This window comes from Haliotis cracherodii, unplaced genomic scaffold (genome assembly GCF_022045235.1).
Source record: "Haliotis cracherodii isolate W230 unplaced genomic scaffold, xgHalCrac1.p SCAF_16, whole genome shotgun sequence".
Taxonomy (NCBI): Eukaryota; Metazoa; Mollusca; class Gastropoda; order Lepetellida; family Haliotidae; genus Haliotis; species Haliotis cracherodii.
The window spans coordinates 8,132,120-8,154,225 of record NW_027266271.1 but is presented as its reverse complement, the minus strand read 5'-3'; the positions used below and the strand labels follow the sequence as shown (position 1 = coordinate 8,154,225).

Sequence of the window (22,106 nt, the reverse complement as noted above, 5' to 3'; positions counted from 1 at the left end):
TGTCACGCTTGCATCCCAAGTACCAAGTTGTCCGATTCCCCATTGTTCTCTGTGCCTTAGGTTTTGTACCTCCCAATCTGTTGACTGACATTGGGAGAGTACCCTGTTTTGCTACCAGCAATACAGCCTTTCTGACAATCTGGGTAATGCAGAAGGCTGCAGTGTTGGAGAGTCTCCACATTCTCCAAAAAGTTCTGGGTGGGTTTGAATAGACACCGCTTCCTGGGAGAAGTCCCATTCGCTGTCTGGGCTGCTTGTAGACGGGGTAATGGCCCTGAGCTGATGATGAGCCTAACCGGCCTGACTGTGCCAGGATCATCCAAACCCTCTTTGCTGCAGTTTATATTTTAATCTGTACATAATAATAATGATGAAACAAATCTTATAAAGATAACACTTTCTCAGGAAAGTACAAATTCTCGTATGTTTGGGTGTTCAGTTCCATCCAGGATTCGAACCCACACTGCCAGAGTGTGGCACCGAATCGCCAGCACGCAAAATCAGTGTTCTAACCCACTTAGTCACCGAGGCTTCCCCAAAATGAATGTCCGACAACTGGTAGCCTAGATAACGTACTTTGTGAACCCCTCTGACAACTGAAGCTCTACCAGTACCATAATACTGTGTGTAGTTTTACTAACGTTCTAAAAATATTTGCTCATTTGTATCTGAACATTTTTAGCTGTTTTACAATACACTGTTCCCCAGATGTCTGACCATAGCACAATATTGGTGTAACCACTGCATCAAAAATCGTGAAAAGATCAGTACAGTCAATATTACTTGCTCACTTTTGATATCCGTCTACTGCCATAAGGGCTCTATGTGCTTGTGATGCAAGACAGGATCGTGCTTCGGTCCAAATAGTCTGGGTGTAAATACTAAACCTTAATATCTATAAAATGACACCACCTAAAGCTTCTGATCATGGAGATACCAGTCGCAGTGGTCCACTGTTAAACTTTGTCTTAACATTTACCTTCATGCCAGTTAATTCACAAAATACTTTCCAAACCAACACTCTGTTTTCTAACTATAATGTGGTATCAGCAACTACAGAAACATCATCAGACCATGTCGACCATATTCTTGTCACCATACTAATATGTTGATACACCCGTGAAGATCCGGGTTAGATTTGGTCGTCAGCAACCCATGCTTTCCGTAAAAGGCGACTATGCTTGTCGTAAGAGGCGACTAAAGGGATCGGGTTGTCAGGTTCGCTGACTTGGTTGATGCATGTCATCGTATCCTAATTGCGTGGATCGATGCTCATGATATTAATCACTGAATTGTCTGGTCCAGACTCGACTATTTACAGACCGCCAATGGCTGGAATATTGCTTAATGCGGCGTAAAACAACAAACAAACAAATCCTATAATTGAACAACCTTGATGAAATGGTGTTCGTATAGGAAAATAAAATTGTTAGTGGTTACTGAAACTTGAAATATTGTAGGACGTCCTGGGAAATTAATTGTTGTCTGAGAAATTGAATTAATTTGAAGGCATCAATTCCCTTGTTTGCAAATTTCAAAATTAAAAACATGCAGTCTTTGTCTGATTTAGAGGTTTCTGTTTCTGGTTTGGCCAAACGTTTCAAAGCGATATCAAGAACTAAACCCTCTAGTCGATATTGTGGGCTCTTACTGTTTGTAGACACACCCATCAGTTGCTGGAGTCTGAAACAGAGTATAGTCATGCACTTTACTTTGTGCCGTCCTAATGGTTCATAAAGGAGAGGCAACAAATCGTCCAACTGAATGATATCATTTGGCCTTCGTCAATAGATTGAAGTTGGCAGTTCGTTGGCTAGACAGACTGTCAACGTCATTTATTTCGTCATAACATCAACCTAACATTGCTTTGCACAGCAGTCGAATCCAATGTTTTTCTCTGGACAATCTATAAGATCGACTTTATTTAAGGCGATTAGATGGATGGTATATTTTCTCTTATATCCCAACTTTCATGCAAATGACGGAGTGATTTTCAGAATTGAAATGTTGGTTGATACAATTGGAAACATTTCTGTTGATGCCCGATCTATGCAGGCTGACTCGAGTTGAGTGTTTCACTATCTCGGCTCAAACAGTTTATATTTTGTTCATTCAGCAATACTTTGGTAAATGCTACACCTAACTAAATAACGAAATAAATTATGCCGCCATTTTCTTTAGGTACTGTGCACAATAGGACAATGGGATATGGTACGCTTCCTTTCGTTTATTTACACACAATGTTCATGTACACATATATTTATTTGTGATAAATGTCCTGTAATAAAAAAACCCAAACTAACATAACTCAACGTTTACAAAGCGCTGAACAGCTGAAGATGTTGTTTATCTATAAGTGCTTGTTCATCACACTTCACCTTCAATTTCAGCATGCTTGATTATTGCTATGTGGAAACATGGTGATGTATGTTATACATGTTATACGAACAGTAGAACTACCTTCAACATAGGGATCACATTGTTTATCAGTCACATTTTTGTGTAATGTTGACGTAGTCATTGAATACAGTGAATAACATTTGAATGACGTCTTATTTCAGGAATAGATATATGCACCAGCTGCGGCGGTGGAGACGGAGGAGCAGGTAAAATTAGTTTCTCATCTTGGCACAAAACTGTATGCACCATGTATCCACCGGCTTACATCAATCTATATTTTCAGTTCATGGCGGTCACTGACCCATAACACAATTTTGACAAGCAACTGTTGTATGTGTGACAGCTGTAATGTATCTAAAGTTCACAAGATCGGATATTATTCGACATCATATTGCCATATCAAAACCCATAATAATAAATAATGATGTACCGGTACTTTAATCGTAGCATTATTAATACTAGACATACGAGTGGTGAAGCAGTATTTAGTATATATTTCTATCTTTTTTAACTTTTCAGTTTATCACAATTATACCCTCCAAAATGGAATCATTAACAATGATTGTTAAGATCAATCTGAAGAAGAAAAAAAATTGCTTTGAAAAATGACTGCCAGAGATAGTAGGGTTTCGGAACAAAAACCGAACTCACCCATTCACCCGAAACATTACACTATGACCGTGCAATTCCACCAGAGCGAGGGGACCTGTCTTGATTTTGGAACGTCGTCAAATCACTCTGATCCATTTGTATTGTTGATTTTCATTATCCACAATAACACGTAAGCTCTCTACTCGTTCTTTCATGCAGTGTATTGTGATCAGATTGGGAATGCTTTGTCTACAGGGCTATTGACACAGTTCAAACTGGTAGAACTAAGCGAGAAGTACCCAATATGTTCAATGTGACTGTGATTTGCAGATTTTGGAACATGTTTCTGAAGACACAACATGTTAACGATCGGCCCCGCACATGACTTCCGAGGTCAACAAGTGCAGAAACGATTAATCAGAAACACCAGTTTAGAAATCGACCGTCAGAGTTCAAGTGAGAGGCCAAACGTTTAGAAATCGTCTGCGTGCTCAGCGTCCACGTGTTGTAGCATCGTTAACTAATCGACACATTCTTACTAGACGCCACTGGTTCATCACCGACGGTAATCCTGAGGCAAGGTTGTTAACTGACAAGAAAAGTCAATATTTTACCCTTGCCAAACTACCTGATATTTCGTGGCGTCCTTTCTATGCCCCTCCGTTTGACCAATCAGATTCCACCTCTCGTATTAATTGCAATTGCTTCAAACAAAATGGCAGCACCCAGCCAATACGATCTGATCGATAATCAAGATCTATATTGTAACAAAACGGGTCTTACCTCGCGAAATGCATCAAATCATTTGATAAAAATATGAAAAGATTTGGAAAATATGTGTCGACGCCTGTTGACGGTACACATGTTTTGCAAATCCTGCAATCAATTGAAATCTGCACATAGATTCCATGTTGTTTTCGAACCAGGTGTCTATTTCTTTCCCTCGATTTTGATTGGACTATGCATAGACTCATTAGTCCAGCCAAAACGTAACCCCGGAATTAAAAGACAATAACGCAAGTGCCCACCGTGTACGTATCGTTACTCCAGAAGCAAAAGGTCACCAGAATGCAATGGTCAGCTATGAGTCACGACCATTATTTGTGGTCTCTGGTCATTGATTCGGACCATGTCTCGCCGTAGACATACGAATGTTTGACCACCAAGGCATGGTTCATCTCAGACACCCCTATATATCGTCTTTTTTCACGCTTACAATACACCGCCAACGTGTTCTGTTCATTGCCAGCTTACAGCTATAGTCCTTTCCCCCTATTTTGTTTTGGAGAGAATATATACAAAGGTGTCATGTACGTCATGAGAAACAATTCGACAATCTGCATTTTGTTATTGGTTTTCATATTTTACTGCGCTGACTTTTGAATCATTACTGACGCAGTGTAATATGTGAAAGTAGTTTGGGTTGAAAATCCATGACAGTTTCCTGTAGCCAAAACATTTGACATGAAAATGTCAAAACAATAATAAAGAAGATACCCTGACGAGTGAATTTATTCGCACGCTTCGTGTTTTCGACTCGAATGCTTGAAAATGCGTTAGACGGTGGGAAATGCTACCCCTGGTGATAAAGAGGATGCAGTCTTGTGCATAATAACGAAAACAACCCAATTTTTCATATTTATAATCTATTTACCCACATGAAATAACTCGAAACTGAAATAGAATACTGAAAATAAACTGCTTTCATAAGCTGTCGCCTGTTATAAAATGTGCTGCCGCTTGACTTTATTCAATAAACACGATATTAAAAACTCACAACATCGCTTGGCTTATTCAATGACATTGAGTGTAGAGATGACAGGTCGCCCAAAGCTAGGAGCTTAAGAACACTCGATGACTCACATATTATGTCAGAGGAAATTGTGACGTGTTTGAAAAAGTCTCTGGCACTAAAGGTAGGTCAAAATTCGCATGGAAGATGAATCATAAAGATATATTAAGAGGGTTAGTATAATATGACAATAACGTCCATTCATGGTCTCTACATCAATTCAAGATCCATGTGCAATTTTTCAAGCAATTCTTCTGAAGTTGGTAAATGTTTTTTTTGAAACAAAATGGAAATTATCAAATGTAATGAGGGTGGAATAGGTGCTGTCCTGCCGTCATGTTTTGCTTCGGGAGTATTACTCAAAGACCGTTCAATATATCTGGACCAAACATTGCATCGTTCTTGGCATGAAATTGTACCCTTTCTATTTAGGAATAATGGAAACAAATTTGTTCAGTTTCCATGACAACAATTTAAATCAATCAGGTTAGGGTTTGTTTCCAGAGCATAACCCAAATATGGTTCAATTTTTCTGAAAGTTTCAAATGCAGAAAGAAGTGTTTTCCAAACCCAGAGGCGACATGTTACAAACTGGCAGTGCTGACACCTTTGTTATAATCTGAGCTAGAATCCTTGGGACCTCTGGTTTAAAATTCTTATGCAGCATGAATGTCTTTTCCAAACATTCTAGTGAGATTATACAAACTGGAAATACTTATATGTTTTCTAAAAAAAAGTGCTTCAACCATTACACTTTCTGATTTAACATAACATAAGAAAGTATGTTTTCAAAAATAGGAAATGATTTAATACGACCATTTAATAAATGTCTGAATGCTAAGTAAGCAAAAGCCATGAAGAATTTTGGTTCAGTGCTTTAGGTTATATATTTCATTCTTGGTGTAGCCAATAAAAAGCCCATCTAAATGGACCTCCTTGTATGTCAAACTGAATAATTCAATTCAGAGAAGTATCACCTCAAGCCCTTTGTAAAGTTAATTGCAGCTTTTTTTCCTTTTTAAAAATAAATGAATTTTGTTTTGCATGTTTAACGGATTTAGGTTTTAATTTCAGATGTGTAACGAATATGTATATTTTGACTGTCTTTATTTGCTTGTGAATGTAAAGAATGAGCACAATTTAGGATGGCAGCTTACATGGAAGTGTGTGGTTTTATTTAGAAGATAAGGTTTGAGTAATTCTAAAGTGAACAGGGGCGGTCGGGTAGCCTAGTGGTTAAAGCGTTCGCTTGTCACACCGAAGACCCGGGTTCGATTCCCGACATGGGTACAATGTGTGAAGCCCATTTCTGGTGTCCCCCGCCGTGATATTGCTGGAATATTGCTAAAAGCGGCGTAAAACCATACTCACTCACTCACTAAAGTGAACATGTTGGTCCAGGATTCTGGTCTTTCTGCACTACAGATTATAGTCCACTCCCTTCTGCACTACAGATTATGGTCCATGTCCTTCTGCACTATAGATAATGGTCCATACTCTTCTGTACTACAGATTATGATCCACATCCTTCTGCACTATAGATTCTGGTCCATGCCGTTCTGCACTATAGATTATGGCCCATGCCCTTCTGCACTACAGATTACGGTCCATGCCCTTTTGCACTACAGATTATGTTTCATACCATTCTGCACTACAGATTATGGCCCATGCCATTCTGCACTACAGATTATGGTCCATGCCCTCCTGCACTTCAGAATATGGTCCATGCCCTTCTGCACTACATATTACGGTACATGCCGTTTTGCACTACAGATTATAGTCTATGCCCTTCTGTACTACAGATTATGATCCACACCCTTCTGCACTACAGTTTATGGTCCATGCCCTCCTGCGCTTCAGATTATGGTCCATGCCCTTCCACACTACAGATTATGGTCAACACCCTTCTGCACTACATATTACCGTCCATGCCGTTCTGCACTACAGATTATGGTCCACTCCCTTCTGCACTGCAGATTATGGCCCATGTCCTTCTGCACTATAAATGATGGCTCATACTCTTCTGTACTACAGATTATGATCCACATCCTTCTGCACTACAGATTATAGTCCATGCCGTTCTGCACTATAGATTATGGCCCATGCCCTTCTGCACTACAGATTACGGTCCAGGCCCTTTTGCACTACAGATTATGTTCCATACCATTCTGCATACAGATTATGGTCCATGCCATTCTGCACTACTGATTATGGTCCATGCCCTTCTGCACTACAGATTATGATCCACTAACTTCTGCATTACAGATTATGGCCCATGTCATCCTGCACTACAGACTATGGTCCACTTACTTCTGCACTTCAGATTATGATCCATTCCCTTCTGGACAATAGATTATTGTCCATGCCCTTCTGTACTACAGATTATGACCCACACCCTTCTGCACTACAGATTATGTTCCATACCATTCTGCATACAGATTATGGTCCATGCCATTCTGCACTACTGATTATGGTCCATGCCCTTCTGCACTACAGATTATGATCCACTAACTTCTGCATTACAGATTATGGCCCATGTCATCCTGCACTACAGACTATGGTCCACTTACTTCTGCACTTCAGATTATGATCCATTCCCTTCTGGACAATAGATTATTGTCCATGCCCTTCTGTACTACAGATTATGACCCACACCCTTCTGCACTACAGATTATGGTCCATGTCCTTCTGCACTACAGATTATGGTCAACACCCTCCTGCACTACCTATTATGGTCTATACCCTTCTTCATTACATTTTACCGTCCATGCCGTTCTGCACTACAGATTATGGTCCATGTCGTTCTGCACTACAGATTATGGTCCACTCCCTTCTGCACTACAGATTATGGCCCATGTCCTTCTGCACTATAAATGGTGGCTCATACTCTTCTGTACTACAGATTATGACCCACACCCTTCTGCACTACAGATTATGGTCCATGTCCTTCTGCACTACAGATTATGGTCAACACCCTCCTGCACTACCTATTATGGTCTATACCCTTCTTCATTACATTTTACCGTCCATGCCGTTCTGCACTACAGATTATGGTCCATGTCGTTCTGCACTACAGATTATGGTCCACTCCCTTCTGCACTACAGATTATGGCCCATGTCGTTCTGCACTATAAATGGTGGCTCATACTCTTCTGTACTACAGATTATGACCCACACCCTTCTGCACTACAGATTATGGTCAACACCCTTCTGCATTACAGATTATGGTCCATGTCCTTCTGCACTACAGATTATGGTCAACACCCTTCTGCACTACCTATTATGGTCCATACCCTTCTGCACTACATTTTACCGTCCATGCCGTTCTGCACTACAGATTATGGTCCATGTCGTTCTGCACTACAGATTATGGTCCATGTCGGTCTGCACTACAGATTATTGTCAACACCCTTCTGCACTACCTATTATGTTCCATACCCTTCTGCACTACATATTACCGCCCATGCCGTTCTGCACTACAGATTATGGTCCATGTCGTTCTGCACCACAGATTATGGTCCATGTCGTTCTGCACTACAGATTATTGTCAACACCCTTCTGCACTACCTATTATGTTCCATACCCGTCTGCACTACATATTACCGTCCATGCTATTCTGCACTACAGTTTATGGTCCATGTCGTTCTACACTACAGATAATGGTCCATGTCCTTCTGCACTACAGATTATGGTCCATGTCGTTCTGCACTACGTATGACCGTCCATGTCATTCTGCACTACAGATTATGGTCCACTTCGTTGTGCACTACAGATTATGGTCCATGTCCTTCTGCACTACAGATTATTGTCCATGCCCTTCTGCACTACAGATTATGATCAAAACCCTTCTGCACTACCGATTATGGTCCATACCCTACTGCACTACATATTACAGTCCATGCCATTCTCAACTACAGAGTATGGTCCATGTCGTTCTGCACTACAGGTTACGGTACATGCCGTTTTGCACTACAGATTATGGTCCATACCCTTCTGCTCTACCGATTATGGTCCATGTCGTTCTGCACTACATATTACCGCCCATACCATTCTGCACTACCGATTATGGTCTATGTCGAACTGCACTACAGATTATGGTCCATGTCCTTCTGCACTACATATTACCGCCCATGCCATTCTGCACTTCAGATTACGGTACATGCCGTTCTGCACTACAGATTACGGTACATGCCGTCCTGCACTACAGATTTTGGTCCATACCCTTCTGCACTACAAACTACCGTCCATGCCATTCTGCACTACAGATTATGGTCCATGTCGTTCTGCAGTACAGATTATGGACCATGTCCTTCTCCACTACATATTGCCGTCCGTGCCATTCTGCACTACAGATTATGGTACATGCCGTTTTGCACTACAGATTACGGTACATGCCGTTTTGCACAACATATTTTGGTCCATACCCTTCTGCACTACATACTACCGTCCATGCCATTCTGCACTTCAGATTATGGTCCATGTCGTTCTGCACTACACGTTACGGTACATGTCGTTTTGCACTACAGCTTATGGTCCATACCCTTCTGCGCTGCAGATTATGGTCCATATCCTTCTGCACTACAGATTATGGTCCATGTCCTTCTGCACTACAAATTATTGTCCATGCCATTCTGCACTACAGATTATGGTCAAAACCCTTCTGCACTACCGATTATGGTCCATACCCTACTGCACTACATATTACAGTCCATGCTATTCTCAACTACAGTGTATGGTCCACGTCGTTCTGCACTACAGATTACGGTACATGTCGTTTTGCTCTACAGATTATGGTCCATGTCCTTCTGCACTACATACTACCGTCCATGCCATTCTGCACTACAGATTATGGTCCATGTCGTTCTGCACTACATATTACCGTCCATACCCTTCTGCACTTCATACTAACGTCCATGCCATTCTGCACTACAGATTATGGTCCATGTCGTTCTGCACTACAGATTATGGTCCATGTCCTTTTGCACTACATACTACCGTCCATGCCATTCTGCACTACAGATTATGGTCCATGTCGTTCTGCACTACAGATTATGGTCCATGCCCTTCGGCACTACAGGCTACCGTCCACGCCCTCCTGGATTTTCAATTTCTGTGTCATGGTGCATAGATAATAGATACATTTTAAGTTATATTTCCCAATGTTTGAAATTATTAAAATGGGTATTTAACCTCATGTGCCAATAGTGCATAATGGATGAAGAAAGGTATAAGGACTTCTGGTCTGATGATGTCAAACCCAGTTTGGGAGTACATCTGCAATTCCATGTGTGCCTCCTTGAGTAGCCCTATACTGATGTCATGAGAATGGTCGTTAGTTGCCACCAAGGAAATATATTTAAAGGATGTTACTTGTGCCTTGCAAAACACTTATTGACGTCAAACACTGTTTTGTCAAAGTTATAGGGACCTACTTAAAAACTTCAAGTTATCCGAAAATAATAATTAAAGAAGGAGTACACAGGGACCAAGCTTTCATTTTGAGACAACCGTTCGTTTGACACATCAAAGTTCAACACAGTGTTGTTTGACTGTATTGTGATCTTGACCTTATTATAACATCTTTAGGTTTAACAAGAATGCTGCATGATTGTGCAAATAAAATAATGGAGCCACAAGGCTCTGTAGCATTCCTGAATTGTTTTAGATTTCAATTGGTAAAAAAACAATGTTGAAATTAGTAACCAGCTCCTGCATAATAGATACCCTTACAGCACACATTAAACTATGCACTGATAATGGAATAATTTACTTGGAAGAGGGAAGAACGTAGGTTTAAAACTTGTGAAAATATGTGAAAATACTGTTCGGGAATATGCAACAGAAACTTGTTAATTCCCATAAAGATACATGACGAAGTACCTGATGCAGTGGTAAATGTAATATAAGTATATAAATGCACTTGTTAAACCCAGATCATTACCATTATCGTATTTGAAATGCGAATTATTGATGTGTAAATGGATATTCTAGTCCTATAAAATTTTGTACCCCGTTGTAATGTTAGATCAAGTTCTTTCTTAGTTCATTGGTACATAACAGCATTTTGAGAGAAGATGTAAAATATGTTGGTGAAAATGGCATCTGTCTACACAATTACACCAACAATATAATCTTTTTCAGCCGCAAATGAACCACCTTCCATAACATGCCCAACTATTAAAGGCAATTGGGTTGCTGACAAAAGAAAGACGACAACTTCAGTACACTGGTCTACACCTACAGCCAGTGACCCCGAAGATTCAAGCTCGACGTGAGTACCGTATATCGATGTTCACAACGCGATCCACCTATAAGGCGACCAGTCTGTAAAAGCCGGAAACAGCAACCAGCTGTACACACGTTTTCTCCCAATCTACCAATGGTTCGCTTAAAAAAAACACCCAATACAATCTGTGTTAGCACATTTGACTATTGTTACATCTGTAACATTTGTAACATTTGTAACATTTGTTACATTTGAAAACTTTCTATATGGCCATCTACACTTATCAGAAGGATGCACAATGTACGTGATCTGGACTACCAGTTGTCATTTTGTGGAAGGTTCGGTGATCGCTGACTGTGTGTGGTGGCGAATTGGTAGCTCACTCTGAGGGTGTGGATTCGAATCCCAAGTGATACTCAACCGCAAAGTACTACAAATTGTACTTTTCTAAGAAAGCGTTATCCCAGATATAACATTTGTTACATTTGACCACTTTCTAAATGGCATTGTGTATTCAAATATTTGTGACAGTGGGGGAACGAGTGGTTACAATTAATTATTATATAGTAACATGAAATAGTTTCAGAACACATTTCTTACTTAAGGAAATTAACATTGATATTTTCTTGTGAGGTGTAATTAAAGCAGCTTTAAATTTAAATCACTGACCAATATTGTAGACAAGAAAGAGTGGATTTGTGCTCATGCGATCAACATTTGGTATGTCAGGGCCAGACTCAATTTTAATCATTACAGGCCGATGATATATTACTTGAATATTTCTGATTGTTCACTTGACCTTGCAGAGCTGTGCTGAAGAGTGGCAAGGGGTCAGGATCCAAGTTTGGACGTGGAAGCCATGCTGTAGCATACACAGTGACGGACAGTGGAGGCCTATCTGCTTACTGCATGATTAATTTTTATGTCGAGGGTACGGAGAGTCTTCACTTATAGTGTAATCAAGGGAGGACAGTGGAGACCTATCTCCTAACTGTATGATGACGTTTTATGTGAAGGGTACGGAGAGTCTTAAATTATAGTGTAGTCAGGGAAGAATAGGCTAGTTATTTAGGATAGGGAAAATTACTTGATGAAATCAACTTTATTCAGGAAATAATTTGAGTGTAAAATTGAGAACATATGTATGAAAAAGGCATAGGTTATGTTCAAAGCCAGCCATGTATCTCTGTATTTACACTTTTAAGCCATACAGGTGTCGCAGTTGCCTGATGCACTACAAATTGCTTAAGATGACCCACCATTTTATGACTGAAATACAAAACAACTCAACTCACTCTCTACAATTTCCAACATATAAACAAAATTGACAAAGAACATTTGCTAGCTCCATGATAAAGATGGTAAAATCTATTTTTTTTAGAAATGAGCTATATACCTCCAAACATATTTATGAAGTAAAGTGAACACTACCTACCTCAGTCATGGTTTATCAAATGACACATTCTAAACTTAATTCCCAAGGCAGTAAAGCTGTATCCTCCCCCTACTGCCCCCCCCCCCCCCCCCCTCCACACACACACACACAAATGAAAACACAAGTGCATATTTGGTAAAATGTGATGGATTCTTTTAGTGGATCAACATAAAGCAGGTGAATATCACATGTGACACGCTTTACAAAGATGGTTGTACAGATGGTTGTACAGATGTTGTACAGATTGTTGTACATATGGTTGTACAGATGTTGTACAGATGTTGTACTGATGTTGTACAGATGTTTGTACAGATTGTTGTACAAATGATTGTACAGATGGTTGTTCAGATGGTTGTAGAGATGGTTCTTCAGATGGTTGTACAGATGGTTGTTCAGATGGTTGTACAGATGGTTGCACTGATGGTTGTACAGATGGTGTACATATGGTTTTCAGATGGTTGTACAGATGGTTGTACAGATGTTGTACAGATGGTTGTACAGATGTTGCACAGATGGTTGTACAGATGTTGTACAGATGGTTGTAAAGATGGTTGTACAGATGGTTGTTCAGATGGTTGTAAAGATGGTTGTACACATGGTTGTTCAGATGGTTGTTCAGATGGATATTCAGATGGTTATTCAGATGGTTGTCCAGATGGTTATTCAGATGGTTGTTCAGATGGTTGTCCAGATGGTTATTCAGATGGTTGTTCAGATGGTTGTACAGATGGTTGTTCAGATGGTTGTTCAGATGGTTGTACATATGGTTCTTAAGATGGTTGTTCAAATGGTTGTACAGATGGTTGTACAGATGGTTGTAAAGATGGTTGTACAGATGGTTGTACAGATGGTTGTAAAGATGGTTGTAAAGATGGTTGTACAGATGGTTGTACAGATGGTTATACAAGATGGTTGTATTGATGTATAGATGGTTGTACAGATGGTTGTAAAGATGGCTGTACAGATGGTTGTACAGATGGTTGTACAGATGGTTGTACAGATGGTTGTAAAGATGGTTGTACAGATGGTTGTTCAGATGGTTGTAAAGATGGTTGTACACATGGTTGTTCAGATGGTTGTTCAGATGGTTGTACATATGGTTGTACAGATGGTTGTACAGATGGATGTAAAGATGGTTGTACAGATGGTTGTAGAGATGTTTATACAGATGGTTGTACAGATGGTTGTAAAGGTGGTTGTCCAGATGGTTATTTAGATGGTTGTTCAGATGGTTGTACAGATGGTTATTCAGATGGTTGTTCAGATGGTTGTACAGATGGTTGTACAGATGGTTGTAAAGATGGTTGTTCAGATTTTTGTACAGATGGTTGTACAGATGGTTTTACAGATGGTTATACAAGATGGTTGTATTGATGTATAGATGGTTGTACAGATGGTTGTAAAGATGACTGTACAGATGGTTGTAAAGATGGTTGTACAGATGGTTGTACAGATGGTTGTACAGATTGTTGTAAAGGTGGTTGTTTAGATGGTTGTACAGATGTACAGATGGTTGCACAGATGGTTGTACAGATGGTTGTACAGATGGTTGTACAGATGACGAAACAAACACCTACTTCCAGTTGGTCCTCCCTGATGTCATCAGTTCTTGGCGTATGTAAGGCAACATGAGCTGGATAGTTGGATTGCAGACTATCATTAGGTTTTATATCATACCAAAGGTTTACATTAAATTAAATGTAAAAAGCAATGATATGGTAACTCAATGGACCAGGATATCACACATTTTTCAATTCTGTCTTAAAGTTTTCAATGTTGTACAAGTTAAACAATATGTTTTGGAAATACAGTCAAACAACGTTGAGTCGAACTTTGATGTGTCGAACTTACGGTTGTCGCAAAGTAAAAGCTTGGTCCCTGCGTATTTCTTCTTAAGTGATTATTTTCTAACCTTGCATAAGTCAAAGTATTTTCATAGGTCCGTCCGTTCAACTTCAAAACAATAGTGTTTGACTGTAAAACTCAATGGTGGCCATCATAGACTGTATTTAATACATATCTAGTTGAATACTTCAGAAGAAAAAACTTCATTCGGAAAACAACAAAAACAGTGTATGGCATGAGCAACGGTCCTTGCCATGTTATTGTCAGGATTCTTTCTTTCCTGCAATTTTTATGCCAAAGAATACCTACAAGTGATAGAATGATTTGACCTTTCTAGTGTTGTTGAATTTCTAAGCAAATTTGAGATATAGGAAATAAGAATCTCCAAATTTATAGTACTTTTTGTTGTTGCATACCTTGAATTTAAATCAGTGTAATTAAAATGCTCATTGAATTGAATATTTTCAGTGAAGGAATGCCGTCCACCTCATTATATACGGAATGGGGATGTTACGTGTGATCTTTACATCTATGGTGGGAGATGTTCATTCAGATGTGAAGAGGGTTACAAATTGATTGGGGCATCTCAAATCGACTGCTTGGTAAGCGAGAAATGGAGCTCTGACATACCTAAGTGTCAAGGTAGGTACACCGAAAGAACAATTTAGAGGACTAAAATAGCTACAGCTGTGCACCCCAGAATTCCTTTGAACACCATACCTCTATTAGATCATAGCCATAACTTTTCCATATTTTGGCTGTCATCACATGTAATCCTTATGATTTTCATATGACGTCCTTTTCAATGTGAGCTATTCCCATTTAGTCTTTAGCATAACCCTATGTCATTTCGTTCCTGTGACACTGAATATATCTTCAGAGAGTTTAGCCCACACTGTAATTTGTAAGGTTTTCCATTTAAACTGACACTTTATGGTACATATGAAGTACTTATGTGGTTTTTCTTCAGAGAAGATAATCACGTAAGTAGATTGTTATTTGAGCATATTGTGGAGATGGACTCTACGTCTCTTTGATGCAGGCTTGCCCAAGTCATCGGGGATACTCACTCGGCCAACGTGTTACAGGTGCAGGGATTTATTATGCACACTAAGTTCAAGCTGTGCCCTCTGCACCCCTACATTATTTCAAGATTAATGAATGCCTGGAAGTCTGCCACATGATCAACATCGACAAGGAAGATTTAAAGGTGCAGGTGTCATTGCTCCGGGGTTGGAAAGCCTGTCGCCACCATATCTAACCCGGGCTTGAAGGTGAAGGTGTCTTACTCTGGGATGGGAAACCTGCCGCCTCCAAGTCTAACCCAGACTTGAAGGTGAAGGTGTCATGCTCTTGGGTTGGAAAGCCTGCCGCCACCGTGTCTAACCCAGACTTGAAGGTGAAGGTGTCATGCTCTGTGGTGGGAAAGCCTGCCGCCACCATGTCTAACCCAGACTTGAAGGTGAAGGTGTCTTACTCTGGGATGGGAAACCTGCCGCCTCCAAGTCTAACCCAGACTTGAAGGTGAATGTGTCTTGCTCTGGGGTTTGAAAGCCTGCCGCCATCGTGTCTAACCCAGACTGGAAGGTGAATGTGTCATGCTCTGGGGTTGGAAAGCCTGCCGCCACCATATCTAACTCAGACTTGAAGGTGAAGGTGTCTTGCTCTTAGGTTGGAAAGCCTGCCGCCACCGTGTCTAACCCAGACTTGAAGGTGAAGGTGTCATCCTCTGGGGTTTGAAAGCATGCCGCCACCATGTCTAACCTAGACTTGAAGGTGAAGGTGTCATGCTCTGGGGTTTAAAAGCCTGCCGCCACTGTGTCTAAACCAGACTTGAATTTGAAGGTGTCATGCTCTGGGGTTTGAAAGCATGCCGCCACCATGTCTAACCCAGACTTGAAGGTGAAGGTGTCATGCTCTGGGGTTTAAAAGCCTACCGCCACCGTGTCTAAACCAGACTTGAAGGTGAAGGTGTCATCCTCTGGGGTTTGAAAGCCTGCCGCCACCATGTCTAACCCAGACTTGAAGGTGTAGGTGTCATGCTCTGGATTTTGAAAGCCTGTCGCAACCGTGTCAAATCCTGGTCTCAAGCTCTGGAGTAGGAAAGCCTGCCGCCACCATGTCTAACTCAGACTTGAAGGTGAAGGTGTCTTACTCTGGGGTGGGAAACCTGCCGCCTCCAAGTCTAACCCAGACTGGAAGGTAAAGGTGTCTTGCTCTGGGTTTTGAAAGGTCAAGGTCTGGAGTAGGAAAGCCTGCCGCCACCGTGTCTAAACCAGACTTGAAGGTGAAGGTGTCTTGCTCTGGGGTTGGAAAGCCTGCCGCCACTGTGTCTAACCCAGACTTGAAGGTGAAGGTGTCTTGCTCTGGGGTTGGAAAGCCTGCCGCCGCCGTGTCACATTCAAGTGTCAAGCTCTGGGGTGGGAAACCTGCCGCCTCCAAGTCTAACCCAGACTGGAAGGTAAATGTGTCTTGCTCTGGGGTTTGAAAGCCTGCCGCCACCGTGTCTAACCCAGACTTGAAGTGAAGGTGTTTTGCTCTGGGTCTTGAAAGCCTGTCGCCACCGTGTCTAACCCAGACTTGAAGGGGAAGGCGTCATCCTCTGGGGTTTGAAGCATGCCGCCACCGTGTCTAACCCAGACTTGAAGGTGAAGGTGTCATGCTCTGGGTTTGGGAAAGCCTACCGCCACCGTGTCTAACCCAGACTTGAAGGTGAAGGTGTCATGCTCTGGAGTAGGAAAGCCTGCCGCCACCATGTCTAACCCAGACTTGAAGGTGAAGGTGTCATGCTCTGGGGTTTAAAAGCCTACCGCCACCGTGTCTAAACCAGACTTGAAGGTGAAGGTGTCATCCTCTGGGGTTTGAAAGCCTGCCGCCACCATGTCTAACCCAGACTTGAAGGTGTAGGTGTCATGCTCTGGATTTTGAAAGCCTGTCGCAACCGTGTCAAATCCTGGTCTCAAGCTCTGGAGTAGGAAAGCCTGCCGCCACCATGTCTAACTCAGACTTGAAGGTGAAGGTGTCTTACTCTGGGGTGGGAAACCTGCCGCCTCCAAGTCTAACCCAGACTGGAAGGTAAAGGTGTCTTGCTCTGGGTTTTGAAAGGTCAAGGTCTGGAGTAGGAAAGCCTGCCGGCACCGTGTCTAAACCAGACTTGAAGGTGAAGGTGTCTTGCTCTGGGGTTGGAAAGCCTGCCGCCACTGTGTCTAACCCAGACTTGAAGGTGAAGGTGTCTTGCTCTGGGGTTGGAAAGCCTGCCGCCGCCGTGTCACATTCAAGTGTCAAGCTCTGGGGTGGGAAACCTGCCGCCTCCAAGTCTAACCCAGACTGGAAGGTAAATGTGTCTTGCTCTGGGGTTTGAAAGCCTGCCGCCACCGTGTCTAACCCAGACTTGAAGTGAAGGTGTTTTGCTCTGGGTCTTGAAAGCCTGTCGCCACCGTGTCTAACCCAGACTTGAAGGGGAAGGCGTCATCCTCTGGGGTTTGAAGCATGCCGCCACCGTGTCTAACCCAGACTTGAAGGTGAAGGTGTCATGCTCTGGGTTTGGGAAAGCCTACCGCCACCGTGTCTAACCCAGACTTGAAGGTGAAGGTGTCATGCTCTGGAGTAGGAAAGCCTGCCGCCACCATGTCTAACCCAGACTTGAAGGTGAAGGTGTCATGCTCTGGAGTAGGAAAGCCTACCGCCACCGTGTCTAACCCAGACTTGAAGGTGAAGGTGTCATGCTCTGGAGTAGGAAAGCCTGCCGCCACCATGTCTAACCCAGACTTGAAGGTGAAGGTGTCATGCTCTGGGTTTGGGAAAGCCTACCGCCACCGTGTCTAACCCAGACTTGAAGGTGTCATGCTCTGGGGTTTGAAAGCTTGTCGCCACCGTTCAAATGCAGGTGTCGAGCTCTGGAGTAGGAAAGCCTGCCGCCACCGTGTCGTACCCAGACTTGAAGGTGAAGGGGTCTTGCTCTGGGGTTGGAAAGCCTGCCGCCACTGTGTCTAACCCAGACTTGAAGGTGAAGGTGTCATGCTCTGGGGTGGGAAAGCCTACCGCCACCATGTCTAACCCAGACTTGAAGGTGAAGGTGTCATGCTCTGGGGTTTGAAAGCTTGTCGTCACCGTTCAAATGCAGGTGTCGAGCTCTGGAGTAGGAAAGCCTGCCGCCACCGTGTCGTACCCAGACTTGAAGGTGAAGGTGTCTTGCTCTGGGGTTGGAAAGCCTGCCGCCACTGTGTCTAACCCAGACTTGAAGGTGAAGGTGTCATGCTCTGGGATGGGAAAGCCTGCCGCCACTGTGTCTAACCCAGACTTGAAGGTGAAGGTGTCTTGCTCTGGGGTTGGAAAGCCTGCCGCCACCGTGTCAAATCCAAGTGTCAAGGTATGGAGTAGGAAAGCCTGCCGCCACCGTGTCTAACCCAGACTTGAAGGTGAAGGTGTCATGCTCTGGGGTGGGAAACCTGCCGCCTCCAAGTCTAACCCAGACTTGAAGGGGAAGGCGTCATCCTCTGGGCTTTGAAAGCCTGCCGCCACCATGTCTAACCCAGACTTGAAGGTGAAGGTGTCTTGCTTTCGGGTTGGAAAGCCTGCCGCCACCTTGTCAAATCCAACTGTCAAGCTATGGAGTAGGAAAGCCTGCCGCCACTGTGTCTAACCCAGACTTGAAGGTGAAGGTGTCTTGCTCTGGGGTTGGAAAGCCTGCCGCCACCGCGTCAAATCCAAGTGTCAAGGTCTGGAGTAGGAAAGCCTGCCGCCACTGTTTCTAACCCAGACTTGAAGGTGAAGGTGTCTTGCTCTGGGGTTGGAAAGCCTGCCGCCACCGCGTCAAATCCAAGTGTCAAGGTCTGGAGTAGGAAAGCCTGCCGCCACTGTGTCTAACCCAGACTTGAAGGTGAAGGTGTCTTGCTCTGGGGTTGGAAAGCCTGCCGCCACCTTCTCAAATCCAAGTGTCAAGCTGTGGAGTAGGAAAGCCTGCCGCCACCATGTCTAACCCAGACTTGAAGGTGAAGGTGTCTTACTCTGGGGTGGGAAAGCCTGCCGCCGCCGTGTCTAACCCAGACTTGAAGGTAAAGGTGTCTTGCTCTGGGTTTTGAAAGCTTGCCGCCATCGTGTCTAACTCAGACTTGAAGGTGAAGGCGTCTTGCTCTGGGTTTAGAAAGCCTGCCGCCACCATATTAAACCCAGACTTGAAGGTGAAGGTATCATGCTATGGTATTATGAATAAATTAAGTTGGATGCCACAAATTTGTAAAATATTGTATGAGACTCATGGGTCGCCATTTTCTCAACAGCCCTCCACTGATGATGACTAAGTTCAAGGATACATACTGTCAACAGACAAATGGTGAATTTCGGAGAATACATCGTTTGGTTTGCGCCAGGTTGTACATCACATGTTTTTTGACTTGCCAGGAGATACACCATTCGAGATGAAATTGGTTTACTCTCGAATATCTGAGCCCGTTCAGAAAGCCAATATCTCTCAGCCAATCACATAACTTGAATTCTTTAACAAGGAACTTCACTTAGTTTTGGACGAGGCTCGTTGGGAAACCAAAGGAAGCTTTCAGGTTTCCACTGTAAACATGGTGGTAAAGACTCATAAGTGACTCACCGAGTCTTTAACAGCGCCTCACGATTCACCTTCAAGGAGACATGTCACATCTGGACGAGATTCGTTTGGTGCCCCGGTTTGGCAGGAGAAGCACGTCTCTACCCTACTTTACTTTATGCCAACAACGACCTCATTACGACCAACCGCTGGTTTATCAAAGTTATGAGGACAGGGTATTTCAACCAACATCAACACTTGCAAAGCACTGTAGTCAGTTAATTATATCTGGCATACGGAATCTACTAGTCAAAGGGGTGATTCATGCACTGGGACGTTCAGACACCTCCATGGAATGTTATTTACCAGTCTCCCTAGTGCTGAAAAATATTATGTCAGACATGTGCATGATAATCGATTTGAAGTTCCTCATCAAATATTATCTTGTAGGTCCGCCCAAGTTTCAGTTGGAATCGATCAAAAATCGCAGAACTCATGGGTTAATCAGCTTCAATTTCTTCATGTCCCATCCAAGTCCATCCAAGTTGTCCCAGTATTTCCGCCTATTCCCTTTGATAACCACCTCGATTTGCACATCTACATCTAGTCAGGCTTTCATCGAACATCGACGACTTTCTCTCTGCAGTTCAGAATCCGGCTCAAATTTTATAAAAATAACAGTTTTCTGATACAGTTGCTATCTTAACTGGGATTCCTGGTTCATCCCACCGAGTCAAAGCCATAACAAGACAACGTCTACATCGGGGATAGATGTCTACTTCATATAGGTATCCTAGGTCCTCCAGAGGACAGGTACTTAAAGGGCAATGGACATGACTCTAGGCGCACAGGATTGGCCGTTGGTGGATGTCATGTCTAGGGACACTCACATCTCTCCAAGTGACGTTACATAGAGAGGAATGCTTCAGTTACATTCCATACAAACATAGATGAACTGGACGAGATCTCTCTATCTAGTGACACAGATACAACCTCCCACAACTTGGTTGTTGGATCTGACTTGGTGGCTAAATCATCGCATCGTCATGACAGGGATTTCCTTGATCATGTTAATACTCCCCTCTCCAGAACTTTGGGCGTAGGTTGGCGTGTTTATATAAACAGTGCTACAGTCCGAGACGGATTGCCAGAATCAGACATGGAAATATACATCAGTTGTCTGGAAATGAAAGCGATATACACAGCAATCAAGGCTTGGAGACGCCATTTGGGCCATTCAGTAGTTCTGGTTGCAGGAGACAACACCTCAATGGTAGCCTATATTCAGAGACAAAGGGGAACAAGATCAGGGAATTTGTTGAGGGAGACTAAACGTTTATTCGGTTTCGCAGACACGATCAGCTGCAGACTGGCAGCTTGTCACATACCAGGGAAGTTCCACATACTGACAGATTGTCTTTCCTGGAAGTACAGATATTAACGACATAATTGTCTCAACCTCCTGAAGTGTTTCAGTAGATAACAGCCAAGGTGGACACTCCACATGTCAGTCTCTTTGCCATCTCAACAACATGCTCCCATAATACGTCACTCCAGTACCGGACCCACTAGCGCTACAGGAAGATGGACAATGCATGAGTTGGGATGGACTGTTAGCCTATGCATATCCACCTTCGTCTCTCCAAGACAGAGGTCTGGGGAAGGTTGAGGACACAGAAGGCGTCAAATCCCAACTTGACCAAAGTGTTTTCCCAGACTTTTTCCTATACACTTGGAAGAACCAGAACTACCAGATCACCTTCTGTGCCAGCCCAGATCGCACATACTTTACAGCCGCATCCACAATCTTCACCTGCACGCTTTGAACTTCACACTACACAATCGAAGTCTCTACTACTAGAGGAAATCAAAACCCCACACACTTTCTCAAAATGGGATTTATCCAACATCCTGTCGGCCTGAATGGAAGCACCTAAATATACACTTTTCGAGGAAGACAGCTTTCCTTCTAGCCGTAGTTACTGCGGCCATGACTACTGCTAGGACATAGACGCCATTCCATTTGAGCATTGTGGATCATCCCGACAGACTCCTATTCACAGGATATTAATATTGCAGGATGGCTAAAGGCAACTATAGCCGACAACTACTGCCATGCCCAATGTTTGAGAACTGCACAACCCATGAAATACCAGCTAAGCATCATGAAACTCTGTCTCTGTCAGACAAGTCGTATCAAGCTGTCAGTGGAAATCCCACAATACCTCTACTTGCATGATATCCAGCCTGATCTTGAGGGGTATATTCACTGGGACCG

The 22,106-nt window shown here is 42.8% G+C and overlaps 1 protein-coding gene across 1 annotated transcript in view; it reads left to right on the top strand.

The window, feature by feature from the left end:
* LOC139463783 (uncharacterized) overlaps nucleotides 1-22,106 on the top strand; it is an 83,472-nt gene that overhangs the window by 1,475 nt on the left and 59,891 nt on the right. The window contains exons 3-6 of the mRNA XM_071245092.1: nucleotides 2,562-2,606; nucleotides 10,925-11,054; nucleotides 11,816-11,940; nucleotides 14,758-14,931. Coding sequence (XP_071101193.1) covers nucleotides 2,562-2,606; nucleotides 10,925-11,054; nucleotides 11,816-11,940; nucleotides 14,758-14,931 — 474 coding nt within the window. The remainder of the gene's footprint in view (nucleotides 1-2,561; nucleotides 2,607-10,924; nucleotides 11,055-11,815; nucleotides 11,941-14,757; nucleotides 14,932-22,106) is intronic.